The sequence below is a fragment of the Enoplosus armatus genome, chromosome 8 (assembly GCF_043641665.1).
Source record: "Enoplosus armatus isolate fEnoArm2 chromosome 8, fEnoArm2.hap1, whole genome shotgun sequence".
NCBI lineage: Eukaryota > Metazoa > Chordata > Actinopteri > Centrarchiformes > Enoplosidae > Enoplosus > Enoplosus armatus.
The window spans coordinates 25,203,641-25,216,893 of record NC_092187.1 but is presented as its reverse complement, the minus strand read 5'-3'; the positions used below and the strand labels follow the sequence as shown (position 1 = coordinate 25,216,893).

The 13,253-nt window shown below is 44.3% G+C and overlaps 1 protein-coding gene across 1 annotated transcript; it reads right to left on the bottom strand.

Moving 5' to 3' along the window:
• Positions 1 to 588: 588 nt before the first annotated feature.
• Positions 589 to 12,653, bottom strand: hm13 (histocompatibility (minor) 13). The gene is made up of 11 exons (XM_070910537.1): positions 12,291 to 12,653; positions 6,705 to 6,803; positions 6,508 to 6,590; positions 6,322 to 6,410; positions 6,006 to 6,091; positions 5,707 to 5,832; positions 5,059 to 5,116; positions 4,773 to 4,893; positions 4,556 to 4,658; positions 3,999 to 4,084; positions 589 to 1,583 (listed from the first exon to the last, which is right to left on the bottom strand). Exons 1-11 carry the CDS (start codon positions 12,516 to 12,518, stop codon positions 1,514 to 1,516), a joined length of 1,149 nt encoding a protein of 382 aa, XP_070766638.1. The 5' UTR covers positions 12,519 to 12,653; the 3' UTR covers positions 589 to 1,513.
• Positions 12,654 to 13,253: the final 600 nt, after the last annotated feature.

Sequence of the window (13,253 nt, the reverse complement as noted above, 5' to 3'; positions counted from 1 at the left end):
TTGCAATTATAAAGAATATAAAAACAGAAAAAATCCTCACATTGGCAAAATAGTATCAAATAGTTATCAAATAATTAATTGTGTCGATCATTAAAGGCGACCAGTAAAACACCGGATCAGAGAAAGTCCAGCTTGATCAAACCCAGATCAGATCAGTCTGAGAACGCTTGAAGAAAAACCCTTCAGCTCGGCTGCTCGGCTCATTCTCACAGCTTATTGGATGAGGAGGCCACAGGGACCCTCCCCTCGCAGCCTCTCTACCAATAAGATCTGAGAATGAGGACCTGGAGGACTGGAAATATTCAGCAGAGGAGGTTCAGTCTGCCTCCTCCTCCCTTTACTCCTCTCACAGGCCAGAACTTTAAGACTAAAAACAGGTGTTCTGTTTAACCAGGCAGGTAAACGCTCACCTGCCCTGTCTGGTTAAATAATAATAATAATAATAATAATAATAATAATAATAAGAGTCTGCAGACTCTGAAGAACCTGAACTAATAGAAAGGAGCTGAGCTTGGGGAAAATATTTGGTCCCTTTGGTTGGCAACTACAGCTGTTGTCCATTTTAACCTTCATGCTCTAAAACATTCACACCAGCACCACGTTTCAGGTGTAACACAGTTATTAACTGTGTCAGAAGTGACATTTATTTCCTGGTAAGCAGCCGGGACACACAACTGATTCACACGTACAGTCAGTATCTAGACAAGAACAGCTTTGACAAATGAACAAATAACTGTTGACAATTAAAAATCTTAAAATTCTGGCCTTTTACAAGAACAAAGTCAAACAAAGTCAAACAAAACAAACCAACAGAAAACGCTGATGAGAAAGCAGAAGGCAGAGTGAGCGGCAGCCCGGGACCAAATAAACCAGGAAGTGAAGAAACCCAGAGACAAAGAAGACAAAGAACCACGCCCGGATGATTGACAGGCTTCCAACGTGGAGTTGCACTGTGGAACATAGCTCGGGTACCTGGGATGATTCAAATGACAGAATCATGGTTCTTTGTTGAAGAAGAAAACGGCGTTTGTTTTATCGTGTGATGTTTCCACTTGTTTCAGGGCTAAAACAAACGCTCCTTCAAACAGTGGGAATCTAGCGGTTTCCTGGTCTATCTGAGCCAACGCGCTGCAAACACACGAGAAGATCAGATCCTATGATGCTGCAGCCAGTTTAGACGAAGCTGAGGCGACACTCGGTCTGTGATGTAGTTCCTGTGTGAGTGCAGCTGAGAGACAGAGAGGATTCATGGTAGGCACCGAGTCCCAACAACCTTTAATCAGAAACACCACCACAGGTAGCACGACAGCAGCCGTTACCACGGAGACCAGCGCCCGTTCCCATGGTTATCGGAGACACACACGTTGGCTACATGAGCCCCGTTTCCCCCGGCGACGAACAGGAAGCTGGAGAGACGGGAGCGGGAGGGGCTTCAGTGAAATGTGGTGGCATGTGGTGGCAGCAGGCTGGATGAAAAGTGTTTCGGGGGGACGGGGAGGGGCAGCGATGGATGCTATTGGTCCTTCTTCTCTGATTCTGAGTCCTCTTTAGCCTCATCCTCCTCAGGGGGGGTCTCCTCGTACCTGGAGAGGAAGAGGAGGAAGAAAGACGAACAGACATGTTTCCATGTTCAGTGTAAAATCAATCACTTCTGCATCATTTTCATCAAGTACAGAGATGACGTGAGCAGTTCAGCGTCAACAAGCTGTAAAAAGGTAACTTTTCCTGAAAGCAGAGGCTGCAGGGTTCATGACAGAAGACGTGTTGGTCAACAACATCCTGATGATTGAACTGTTGGCTATTTCTTGTGTCGAAGAACAAAACACAAAACAAACTTTTAAATTAAGGATCCCTAAAATTGGGTTATTTTTTTAGATTGAAAGTTTTTTCTTCTGATGAAGCTGGTGTGCTATGACTGAAAGCTCCAGAGCAGTTACTAAATGCACTTGGTGGTGAGATTGTTCTGGTGAACAAATGATGGAATAGTGACACCATAAAAAAAAAAAAAAGCCCTCACGTCACGTCCAATTACTTGACCGCATTTCACGGTCTTTAAAACAGAAAATGGTGGGCGTCATCATGTGACTTGAGTACGTCGTGTCCATGGCAACGGAACAAACTCCATTCGCTCATGAGGATCTTTTTTAGGCAATAGTATAGTACAATGTAGTGTAATAGTATATACAAGTAGTATAACAGTATATGATAGTAACTCCTCTCTCTACCTTCTGCTGATTCAGTGAATCTGTGTAAATATTTGAATCAGACGATAATAACGGTCGATTTACCAGCTGGACTCTAATCTGATCATCTAAAAACATAATGTACAAAATGTACTTTACTTTTTTGGGCTGATATTCAACTTTAACAAAGCTTTTAGTTTTACTGACTTCAGTTGTTCGGGAGGAAACATTTCAATTAAAGGTCATTCTGTTGATATCAAACTGATGGAGTGATGGTGGTTGTTCATGTGATGACACTCAGAGGGACAGATGAGGGACAGATGAGGGACAGATGAGGGACAGATGACGGCACTTGTCTTGTTAACGGGCTGATTACCTGCCCAGGTGAGACAGGAGGGGAGAGTAAAGAGAAAGGGGCGGGGCCTCTACATGGAGGTGGGCTGTAACCGCCGGCGGCGGGGGGAGCCTGTCACCATAGAGACGGCATCCATGGAGCTAGCCAGGCTGGCGGGCGAGCCGCTGACGGTGGGGAAGGAAGTGAGCCTGGGAGAGCCAGGAAGGACTTCCTCTGACGACTCATAGCTAACCACGGGGGAGACGGAGGAGGGGGGGGGGGGTGGACGAGTAAGGAGAGATGTGGCGGAGAAAATAAAAAAAAAAGAAAGGTGATAAAAATGAAAGTAAATAGGGAGGAGAGAGAGAGAGAGAGAGAGAGAGAGAGAATGTGGTAAGTTTTTATCTTAAACTCTACAAGCTACTGCTGAGCTCTACTGATGAAATGAGAGGGACTGAGGATGAGGAGAGGAAGAGGAGATGCAAACGAGACAGGGGGATGAGAAAGAAAGGGGGGGTGAAGGAGAAGAGGAGAGAAGATGGAGAGGAGGAAGAGGAGAAGTGATGGAGAAGAGGAACAGAGAGGAGGAACTGAGGATGAGGTGAGCGGCTGTCAATCAAAGACGTCACAGTGATGAGGAGGATGAAGGTGAGACAGACAGACAGGCAGATAGACAGGCAGGCAGACAGGCAGGCAGGCAGGACTGCACTCTGAGCTCCACCTCTTCTTATCCTCAAACTATTTCCTACACAGACAAACTGACGGTGGACACGTCTTTGTCCCGAGTGTCCCTGAATGTCTCATCCTGCCTGTTTGCAGACCCAGTGGGACGTTCACACGATCCTCCTCACAGTCAGAACCATGAGCTTAAAACCCAACTTCTTGTCAGGAAAGTTCACTTTTAAGTTAAATGTACTTGATGTTTCATGACCCTGAAGGGAGGGATTCTCTGTGTGAACAGTTTTAATTAAGTTTTTATTTTTTTGAATTATTTCGGCTTCTGTAACAGTAAACCTGTCGCTGTACTTCATATAAATAACAGTTTATAAAGGCCTCAGTTGTTTATCCAGCTGTCCAATCACACAGCAGCTGGATTTTGTTTTTAGGAAAGAGAAAATCATGTGACCATGAAGGTTTCACTCCAGCAGCCAATCAGATCGACCAACCAGCTGTGAGACAGAACATTAAAGCTGCGTCCCGACACATCACACACAAATGACTTCTAGCGTATACTTAAATACAATAACAGATTTTATTATCTTAGTGCAAAAACCAAGACATGTTTAAATATTTGGGAAAATGTTTCCATGACAACGAGTTTCCTCTGATGTAGTTTTCCTCCATGTTGTTGTAAAAACAAACAGTCTCCTGTAGTTTTGTTCCATCTCATCTGATCCGTCTCCTCTCCGCCACGAATCGGCGAGACTAAACGCCAAATCATCACATGACTACCTGCGTGTGTGGTTGTCATGGTTACTCACCTGAACATCTCCGTGAGCTCTCCTTTGCACAGTGCTACGATGACGGGGAAGCCCACGCAGGCCGGGACCAGGTACAGCAGAGCGGGCTGCAGACAGGCAGAGAGACAGGCAGGAGAGCAGGTTAACAGCCAGCAGACAGACAGACAGACAGACAGACGGGCCTCCTCTCAGGTCATATTATTGTAGAACTCATCAGTATTTCACATTAGCTTCAGCACCTCAGCAGAGGTTTAAATGAGGTGTCTTTTCCACGCTGACAATAAAAGACAGAATGAAGGAAACAAAGATCACTTGAGAGTTACATCCCTCACATTATAAATTCAAGACTCTCAGAATATTCAAAGCCCCCCCAGTCTACAGTTTACTGTTCTGTCTGTCAGTACACTGATGACAGTCTGTCCTGTACACTTGTATCTATAGTAGTTTCTGGTCTTCAGAGCTCCACACCTCTCCACAAGTGCTTGAAGGATTTTTAAAAACTGATCTGGCTGGCGGTGCTGTTGGTCCTGCCGCCGCCCCCCCCCCCCCAACCCCTGCCCAGGTGAGGTGCCTCGTACCTGTGCGTGTTTGAAGGTGTGCATGACGAAGATGGTGAGGCCCAGTCCGAAGATGTAGGCCAGGAAACTGGAGTAGAAATACGTCCTGCTGTTCTTCTTTAGGCTGCAGGAAGAAAGACAAACAAAGATGGAGGTGGGGAGGAAGAGACCGATCCTGACCTCTGTTTGACACACTAGAAGAAGAAGAAGAAGAAGAAGAAGAGAGGGCGGGTGTTACCTGACGTCGAAGCGCAGCAGCAGGGCGATGAAGATACCTGGGATGACGATGTCACCCAGACCCAGCATGGCAAAGTTACTGGCTCCAAGTCCTTTCTCTAACAGGTCCTGAGGAAAGACCACTGGAGGAGACAGAAGCACAGCATGATGTCAGATATGTAACCTGTATGAAAATAAACACACCTGGTCGGACTCAGACAGGTCGTATGGGGACCAGCAGAGACAGTGACTCATGTATCCAGAGACATGCTGACATTTAGCACACAATCTCAGCCTCACATACTCACATTTGATTGGAGCTTCAAAGGACTTTGCCACTGTTACCATGACGTTGGTCCCAAACACCTGAAGAGAGAGAGAGAGATTATTAGAACAGACACATGAGGTCTAACTTCTCTGTGCAGATGTGACGGTGTGTTCAGGTGCTGCTGGGTTGTGACGGTGTGTTCAGGTGCTGCTGGGTTGTAACTGGGTTGTAACGGTGTGTTCAGGTGCTGCTGGGTTGTAACGGTGTGTTCAGGTGCTGCTGGGTTGTGACGGTGTGTTCAGATGCTGCTGGGTTGTAACTGTGTGTTCAGGTGCTGCTGGGTTGTGACGGTGTGTTCAGGTGCTGCTGGGTTGTAACGGTGTGTTCAGGTGCTGCTGGGTTGTAGTAGGAGTCCATCTTTTAAAGGTCTGGGCTCATATTCATCAAACTTCTAAAAGGGAATTGTTGGACTACAAATTCTTAACTTTTACTCCGACTCACAAACTTAGGCGTAAAAGTTATTCATCAACCTTCTTTTGACTTAAAAATACTCGATCAACTATTCAATGCCTTAAACAATTATGTTAAAATCAATGTCATTCAGATACAGAGCTAGGGGAGATTTGAAAATGATCTTTAGATGAATGGACATGTAGTGTTTTTTTATTTTTATTAAAAATGAACTCACCCAGAAGACGTCGTAGACGAACAGCCCCCCCAACAAGATGCAGCCGGTACTGACGTTGTTCAGGTGGAGCAGCTCCACTCCATTCAGGGCAAACGCCAGGCCAAACAGGTTATTGGCTATCCAGTGCTGTGACATCACACAACACAGACAGGTTATTGGCTATCCAGTGCTGTGACGTCACATAATCTATTGCTATGACTTCATAGCGTGCAAACAGGTGTTTTAATGTACGTGCGGTGTCACTAGCTACTACAGCGACAGTTAACCTTTAACTTTCTTACGGACTTCTCAGACGTTACCTTTTTGAGCAGGTACCAGACTCCCACCACACTGCTGATGAGCAGACACACCAGGTTCTTGGTGTCAAACTCATAGTTGACTATTTCTGCAGAGAGACGGAGAGATGGGTCTGAATCTTCTGGGTCAGATTTAAATGAATAAATAAATAAAAACATTTGTTGTGAGTCAAGTTGAAGAGGTGGTTCAACCAAATTACAAAATGTGTATTTTCTCTGCCTCCACCACAAAACAATGGAGGTGAATGGGATTTAGTTTGTTTCTGAATCATCAGTAGAGATTTGATGGTAAAACTGTGAAAACTGTAAATGGTCTCACCTTCTTTGGACTCTCCAGAGCCCTGAGTGAAGAGCAGCTGGAACTGTTTGTTTGGGAAAGAAGCTGGAAAGATTCTGGACATCAGAGGACTGAGAGACAGAAACAAGAAGGAAGTATATGTCAAGTATACAACATCAACGCAATTCATTTACTTTGCTTATTTCACATTGATGAGTGTTGCTTTACCTCATAGTGTGAGACAGAGCCAGGACGCCCAGGCCAAAGAAGTAGACAGACAGCAGCAGGTTGATGTACTCTTGAGAAAATACCTGCGTCACAACACATGACCAACGCATGTATCAAACCCTCTCCGCGTGAAATGCTTTAAAAACAATGGCTCTACACGAGGCCCCTGGAGAAGGGCAGAGGAAACCCCGAGTTACCTTGAAGAAGAGGTAGAGCCCAAACAGAGTACAGCTGGCGATGATGGGAAACCTCGCGGCGTCTCGACTGGTGATCGTTTCTGGCATGTCTGCTGCATTCTGGGAGGAGAGAGGAGGAGAGACGGGAGAGAGATGAACACAGAGAGAAGACCAGATGTCTTTCAGAGATAATCTACTAAACTACGAGTTAACTCAAAGCCATACCAACGCCACTGAAGTTAGTTGAAGTGAGAACCACACGAGTTCAATTCTGAAGAGTTTAAACAAAAATAACATAACTGATGATTTTCCACCAGCAGCTTGAGCTTCATGTATTTAGGAAACGACGGATTCCACTTTGAAGATTATATTTGATTTATTTATTTGGACTGTTGAATGTTTGTAGTTGGGACCATCGTTTCAATCAGTAATAAAAACCAATTCATTATTCACCAAGCTGGAAAAAACATCTGACGACTCGCCGACTGCTTGTGTTTCTTCACCCGTCTCACTTGTTTTTTCTGATGTCAGTGTTCCCAGATCTCAGCTATTAACTTGGTAAATACAATGTTATTAATACTTATGTTATTAGTTGTAATTAACCAGAATTATGTGAATAGAAACCTTGTATTCTGAGAACAATGGGACGCCATCAATCAGCATTATTTTAATTATTAAAATGTTATCTCATCAGACTCAAAGTGCTTTCAAACACTCTATAATTAGTGTTCTGGTTGGTCTGACGAGGCTAAACATCTTTCATCATGTGATCCTGAATCAAACATGGCCGACGGCTGATGAGAACCTGCTGCCAACATTAAGCTGAATTAGTGGGTGTTCAGACCGATAACAGTCCTGCATTTGGGGGGGGGGGGGGGTCTGCTTCTTCAGGTGAGACAATGAAATATAATGAAGTGAGGAACACATTCACCTTTTCATCACAGAGCAGAACACTGCATCGACGTTTGAAGGTGATCAGATCTTTCGTCATGATGTGAGGTTAACATTATAAATATGGTGCTCACGTTACAAAGCAATCTACAGCACCAGAAACGTGCTGGGAGAACCTCTGCTTTGCCGCCTTTTTACACTTTCAAACTTTCAGGAAGTATTTTCTACACCGCGGACGGAGAGATCAGTACGGAGGTCCTCGTCCTCTCAGATCTGAACTGCTGCTGTTAGCAAACACACAGACAGACACAGATGGACGACAGCAGACTGACAGAAGTCCCTGAGAGAGACGCCTACGAGTCACCTCCATCTATATTCTCCTCCATCTACTCCCCTGAGGGAGAAACTGGGACAGAAGAGAGGAGGAGGAGGAGGAAGAGGAGAGGATCCTTGTTGCTGCTGTGTTAAAGGAACCGTTCAGTCAAATCACTGGTGAAGTTTCTGTGCTGTATAAAGACACTCAGTGAGCTGATGTTTTAACAAACTACAACACATCAGAAGAAGAAGAAGAAGAAGAAGTCTGTAGACGTGCAGGTACGTCTGTCTGTCTGTGGGTTTAGATAATAGATGGTGGACATGTAAACGCTCTGGAGCAGCTAATAACATTAATGATCTGCATCCATTAGATGCATCAATGTTCGTCAAAATGTGTCAGTCAGAAAAGCCGGGCACTGTGATTGGCCAGAGGCACGTTCACACAGTTTCTATTGGAGCTCAAAGCTACACAAAGTTTTTATGTACAGAACACTAATAAAAAATTTAATGAAAAATTTAAACAGATGATCAGTACGTTTAATGATAAAAATAGCTGTTAGCTTCAGGTCTGAGACTGTTCTCTGTGAGTCTTCATGCGAGTCAGTCACATTAAAGTGTTAGCTACGAGCAGCACCGACTGATCCTGTGTGTGCTACGATCAGCTGATCCGAAAAACAACAACATACAGCAAACAGTGTGTGACATCACCATCTTGAAGGTTTGTGGATTAACATTTTAGATTCTAGATTCTGCGTCTGTGGTGTCACATATTCACAGTTGAAAGGTTTAATGTTACTTTTACTTTATTTATATTCCAACAGTTCCCCGACTGAATTCTAAATTTTCCTGATTTTAGACATTTAGCATTTTACTCAGGCCACGTTCTTGAACGGCCGCTTGTGTTAACATTTGAGACGTTTGGCTTCTTTTGTTTGAAAGCGCTTTGGAGAAAAACATGTTTACAGCAGCTACAGATCAACACGGTCCTCCATGTGGAGTCGTGTTTGTGTCTCCTGATGAATGAAGTCCAGTCTTCTCTCTCTGTTAGATCTGGTTCTGGTCTCCTCCACCTCCTGAGGGAAACATCTGTCACAGCTGCTAAATGCTGCACTGTGTTCAGCAGCTCGTCTCTCTGTCTCTGTCTGCTGCCGGGCAGCTTGTGTTCAGTGGCTTCATCTGAACAGGAAGCTACGAGAGCTGTGACCCCCCCCCCCCCCCCCCCCCCCCCCCCCCCCCCCACCCGCCCAGTGTTCATGTGTTTACTGTTGTGTTAGTGCTGTAAACAAACAGTGTGTGTTTGTTTGTGTGTATCGGGTGCTCTCAGCGGCTCTCATACTCACTCTGAACCCAGAATCGTAATCATTTTCTCCGAGCTCCTACAGACAGACAGACAGACAGAATGGATGGACAGACAGATGTGCACAGACAGGGAGAGAGAGGGATCAGATCGGCAACACAGAGGAGGACTGGAAGCACGACCCAAAATATATCAAATCATCACATTGAATTCTGAGAGGAAAACAGATTTAATGATTAAAGGTTTTTATAGTATTTGACCTCATTATAAAGATGGCTGACGAGAGAGAGACAGAGACAGAAACAGAGAGAGAGAGACAGAGACAGAGACAGAGAGACAGAGAGAAGATGACATGCAACAGAGCTCAGGAGCCGGATTCAAACCCAGACCGGGCCTCTGCTGGCCTCCGTACTTCCTCACTGTGAGCCAATGATATTAAAGCTTAATAATGACAACGGGTCTGTATTTTCAATGACAAGCCTTCACTTTAGTGTGCAAACATCTCTTAATGTTCGCTGGTTGTGATCTGCAGATGAATCACTGATGGTTACGACTCAGGAGGAGGAAAGAAGAAATAACTGGAGAAATGACGGACTGCTTTCACTCAAAATGAGTTCAATCCATTTGTAGGAATGAATGTAATGTGTGTGTAAACTAGTTGAGATACATTTAACTGATCTGTCAGACAGACAGATGTCATGGATCAGCCTCAAATTAAACTAAAGAGCAGCTTAACGCCTTAGTTTAGGTTTTTTAGCTCACGTGTTTCTGCATCCCAAATAACACTGAACTCTTTTCACCTGAACCACTTTTCAAACTGCAAACACAAACCAGAGTTACGGCTTCCTGACATCTGCCACACCTGGATTGCAGATTAATTCAGATATCAATGAACGGTTTGGTCCATAAAATGTCTATTGAAAAGACTGAAAGAAAGAGCAAATATTCACATTCTGTCATTTGACTTCAGCTCTAGAGACACACATCAACTTAAAAAAAGGCAGATTTAGTATTGTGTTACTCTTTAAACAGTTTGTTTGTTGTAACCTCAAGTTAACTATATGATATACAAGGCAATAATAATAATAATAATAATAATAATAATAATGTAAACTGTCAATCAACGTCAGCTCAGTTTCATTCAGTTTTCATTAATATCTTCGTTAACTCTCCTCCTTCATCTTCCTACTACTGGTCCTCTGATGCACAAACAGCTGCTTACTAAAAGATAAAGACAATACCTTCATTCAAAATATGGCCTAATTACTCATTTTTAAATTATATCAATTTTGCAGAACTGCAAAGAAAAGATATTAAACATTCTCTGTTTGCAGAGGACTTCCTGCTTTTCTCTGTTTTGTTTTGTTTGGACGACTGAACCTTGGACTGGATTATGATTGATCTCTAAATTACTGTGAAAAATACCAAACGATTGATCAAGAAAATGGCCGACAGATCTGTCAATAATGAAAATAACAATTTGTTGGACAATAAAGTGTAATGTTTGACTTCAGTATCTTACAGTCCACTGTGATGAGCGTCAACTACACACTGTGATATTCTGACATATATCCACTTTAGAAGGTTGATAATATTTATTAATATCACCAAGTCTTATCTCTTTGTTGTGTCCTGTCAGCAGTGGAGGAAGAAGTACTTTTACATCAGTAAAACTAGCAATACTACAGTGGAAAAATAAGTCCTTCATTCAAATCTTACTTACAAAAGTACAAAAGTATTAGCATCAAAACATAATTAAAGTACCAAAAGTACTCATTATACAGAATGGTCCATTTCAGAATAATATAGATGATATTATGGGATTATAATTATTGATAAGTGAATGTGTTCATCACTTTCATGTTGCAGCTGCTGAAGGTGGAGCTCATTTTCATATTCGTATATATATATATATTTACTAGTTGATTTATAGTTTGTATTAATAATCTGAATCTGTAAAGGAACTCCAGCTGTCAGATAAATGTAGTGCAGTAAAAAGTACAATATCAGCCTATGAATTGTACTTCAGTAGAAGTATAAAGTCGCATTACATGGAAATATTAAGTACAAGTACCTAAACTTCATACTTAAGTGCAGTACTTGTAAATACAGTAAATGTACTTGGTTACATCCCACCAGTCATCATTACACTGAGCTGCTGCTTCAGAAACCATCACCATCATCATCATCACCACCACCACCTCCAGAGGATGTGGGAGTCTTTACCGGTAACACGCACCACTGCGCATGTCCGCAAATCCCCCAAAAAGAGTGCAAATAAATCCTGCTTGTACACGTCTCTCTCTCTCTCTCTCTCTCTCTCTCTCTCTCTCTCTCTCTCTCTCTCTCTCTCTCACACTCACACACACACACACTCTCTCACACTCTCACTCTCAGTCGCCCCCCCCCCCCCCCCCCATGCTGTATCACTGCTCTGTGATCAGCTCCACGTCACTTTAAAGTCCTCCGTCACTAATATATTTAACAGGTTGTATTTGCTGTCGTCTGTTTCTCGTGTTGGAGGTTTGGGCTCCTGGTCGAGCTCTCCGGCTGCCGTGTGGCCTTGTGACTCACTCGGCCAGGTAAAAGTTTGACAGCAGGTAAACACCGGAGACAGAAGCGTAAAGAAAGACCTGGTCCTCCGGCATCACGTCAACAGGGACCGTCACTGGACCAACAGACAAGAAGAACTAAACAATACTTTTGTTTTCGACCCTGTAAAAGGACCCTAAAACCCACCACAAGGCCCCACAGAGAGCATCAGTAACGGGATGCAACACGCTGAATAAACACCGTTAAAACACCGTGAATAACCGTTAAAAAGCTAACAGCTGTAACGTCAGTGTCTCAACCTATTTCTGAACGGACAACCGTCACATTTTAATGATGTTGTGAACAACTTTAACTCATAAAATGCTGTATTTAAGTGAAGCCTGGTCTTTTCTCGGTGTTTAGTTTGAGGAATATTGTTGATGACATTTCACCTGGAAAGCCGTTAGCTAGCCGTTAGCCGAACTAGCTAGCCGGTGGAGGCTAACGGTAGACGGGCTGAACTGAAACCTCATCACCGAGGTCCGTTCAGGGGGACCGCCGCTGAAAGTTACCTTAGACTTGGAGCAGGTGACGGACCGCAGGGCTCCGAAGAAGATGGGCAGGAGCGCCATGAACACCAGGCTGCCGTATGCCAGCGCCGTGCCCTCCGGGCTGGCCACGAATTTAGCCGTAGCGTTGAGCGCCTCGGTTCCGTTGGAGTCCGTGGCGTTCAGGGCTTCCAGGACGGCGGCGGCGGCGGCCTCCGGGGCCGAGGCCGGGACTGGTTCAGCCTCAGACATGGTTCTTCAGAGTCGGGCTTCAAGGGACCGCGGGCAGTTCTGGAGCGGTGGCAGAGGCTGGCAGACGGATAGAGGAGGAAGCTGAAGCTGCTTCTCATTCATCTACTGGAGCTGCCGGAGTCTCGTTAAGGCCACGTTTCCTAAAGCAGTGAGCAGAGAGGAGGCAGGAGTGAAGAGGTCTCACTCTGCCGCTGTTTCCGGGGACCGTAAACATCACCGACAAATTGTCTGCTTCCATACAAAATGTGTTAAATTAAAGGTATCTGCTGCATTAAGGGCTGTAACTGACAATTATTTCCCATGTCAATCAATTTGGTCATTATTAACTGATTTCTAGATTAACTGATTAATTGTTTGGTCTATGAAATGTCAAAAAACAGTTACAAGCCCATCACAATTTCCCAAAAGCAAACCCAAAGACGCTGGTGGGGATTGCTGCCAAAGTGCCCTCTTGGATGCCTCTATGGTAGATGAAACATGATTAAGTGCCCTCTACAGTCGCCCAGTGTGCAGTGCGCTGTAGTGCCCCTCCAGTGGAGAAAACACAATACAGTGCCATGAAAAGGGTTTGGAACTGTCACTATAAATGCATTACGGCTTTCTGCATCCACCACATGCAGCTGATGCCGTCATTATTTTTGTTGCCCCCGCCCCTCAGACAGCCTGAGACCGCCACTGCCCAAAGACATGCTGAACAAGCCAAACTGTCATTGTCTGTCAAAGTCAAAAAGACAT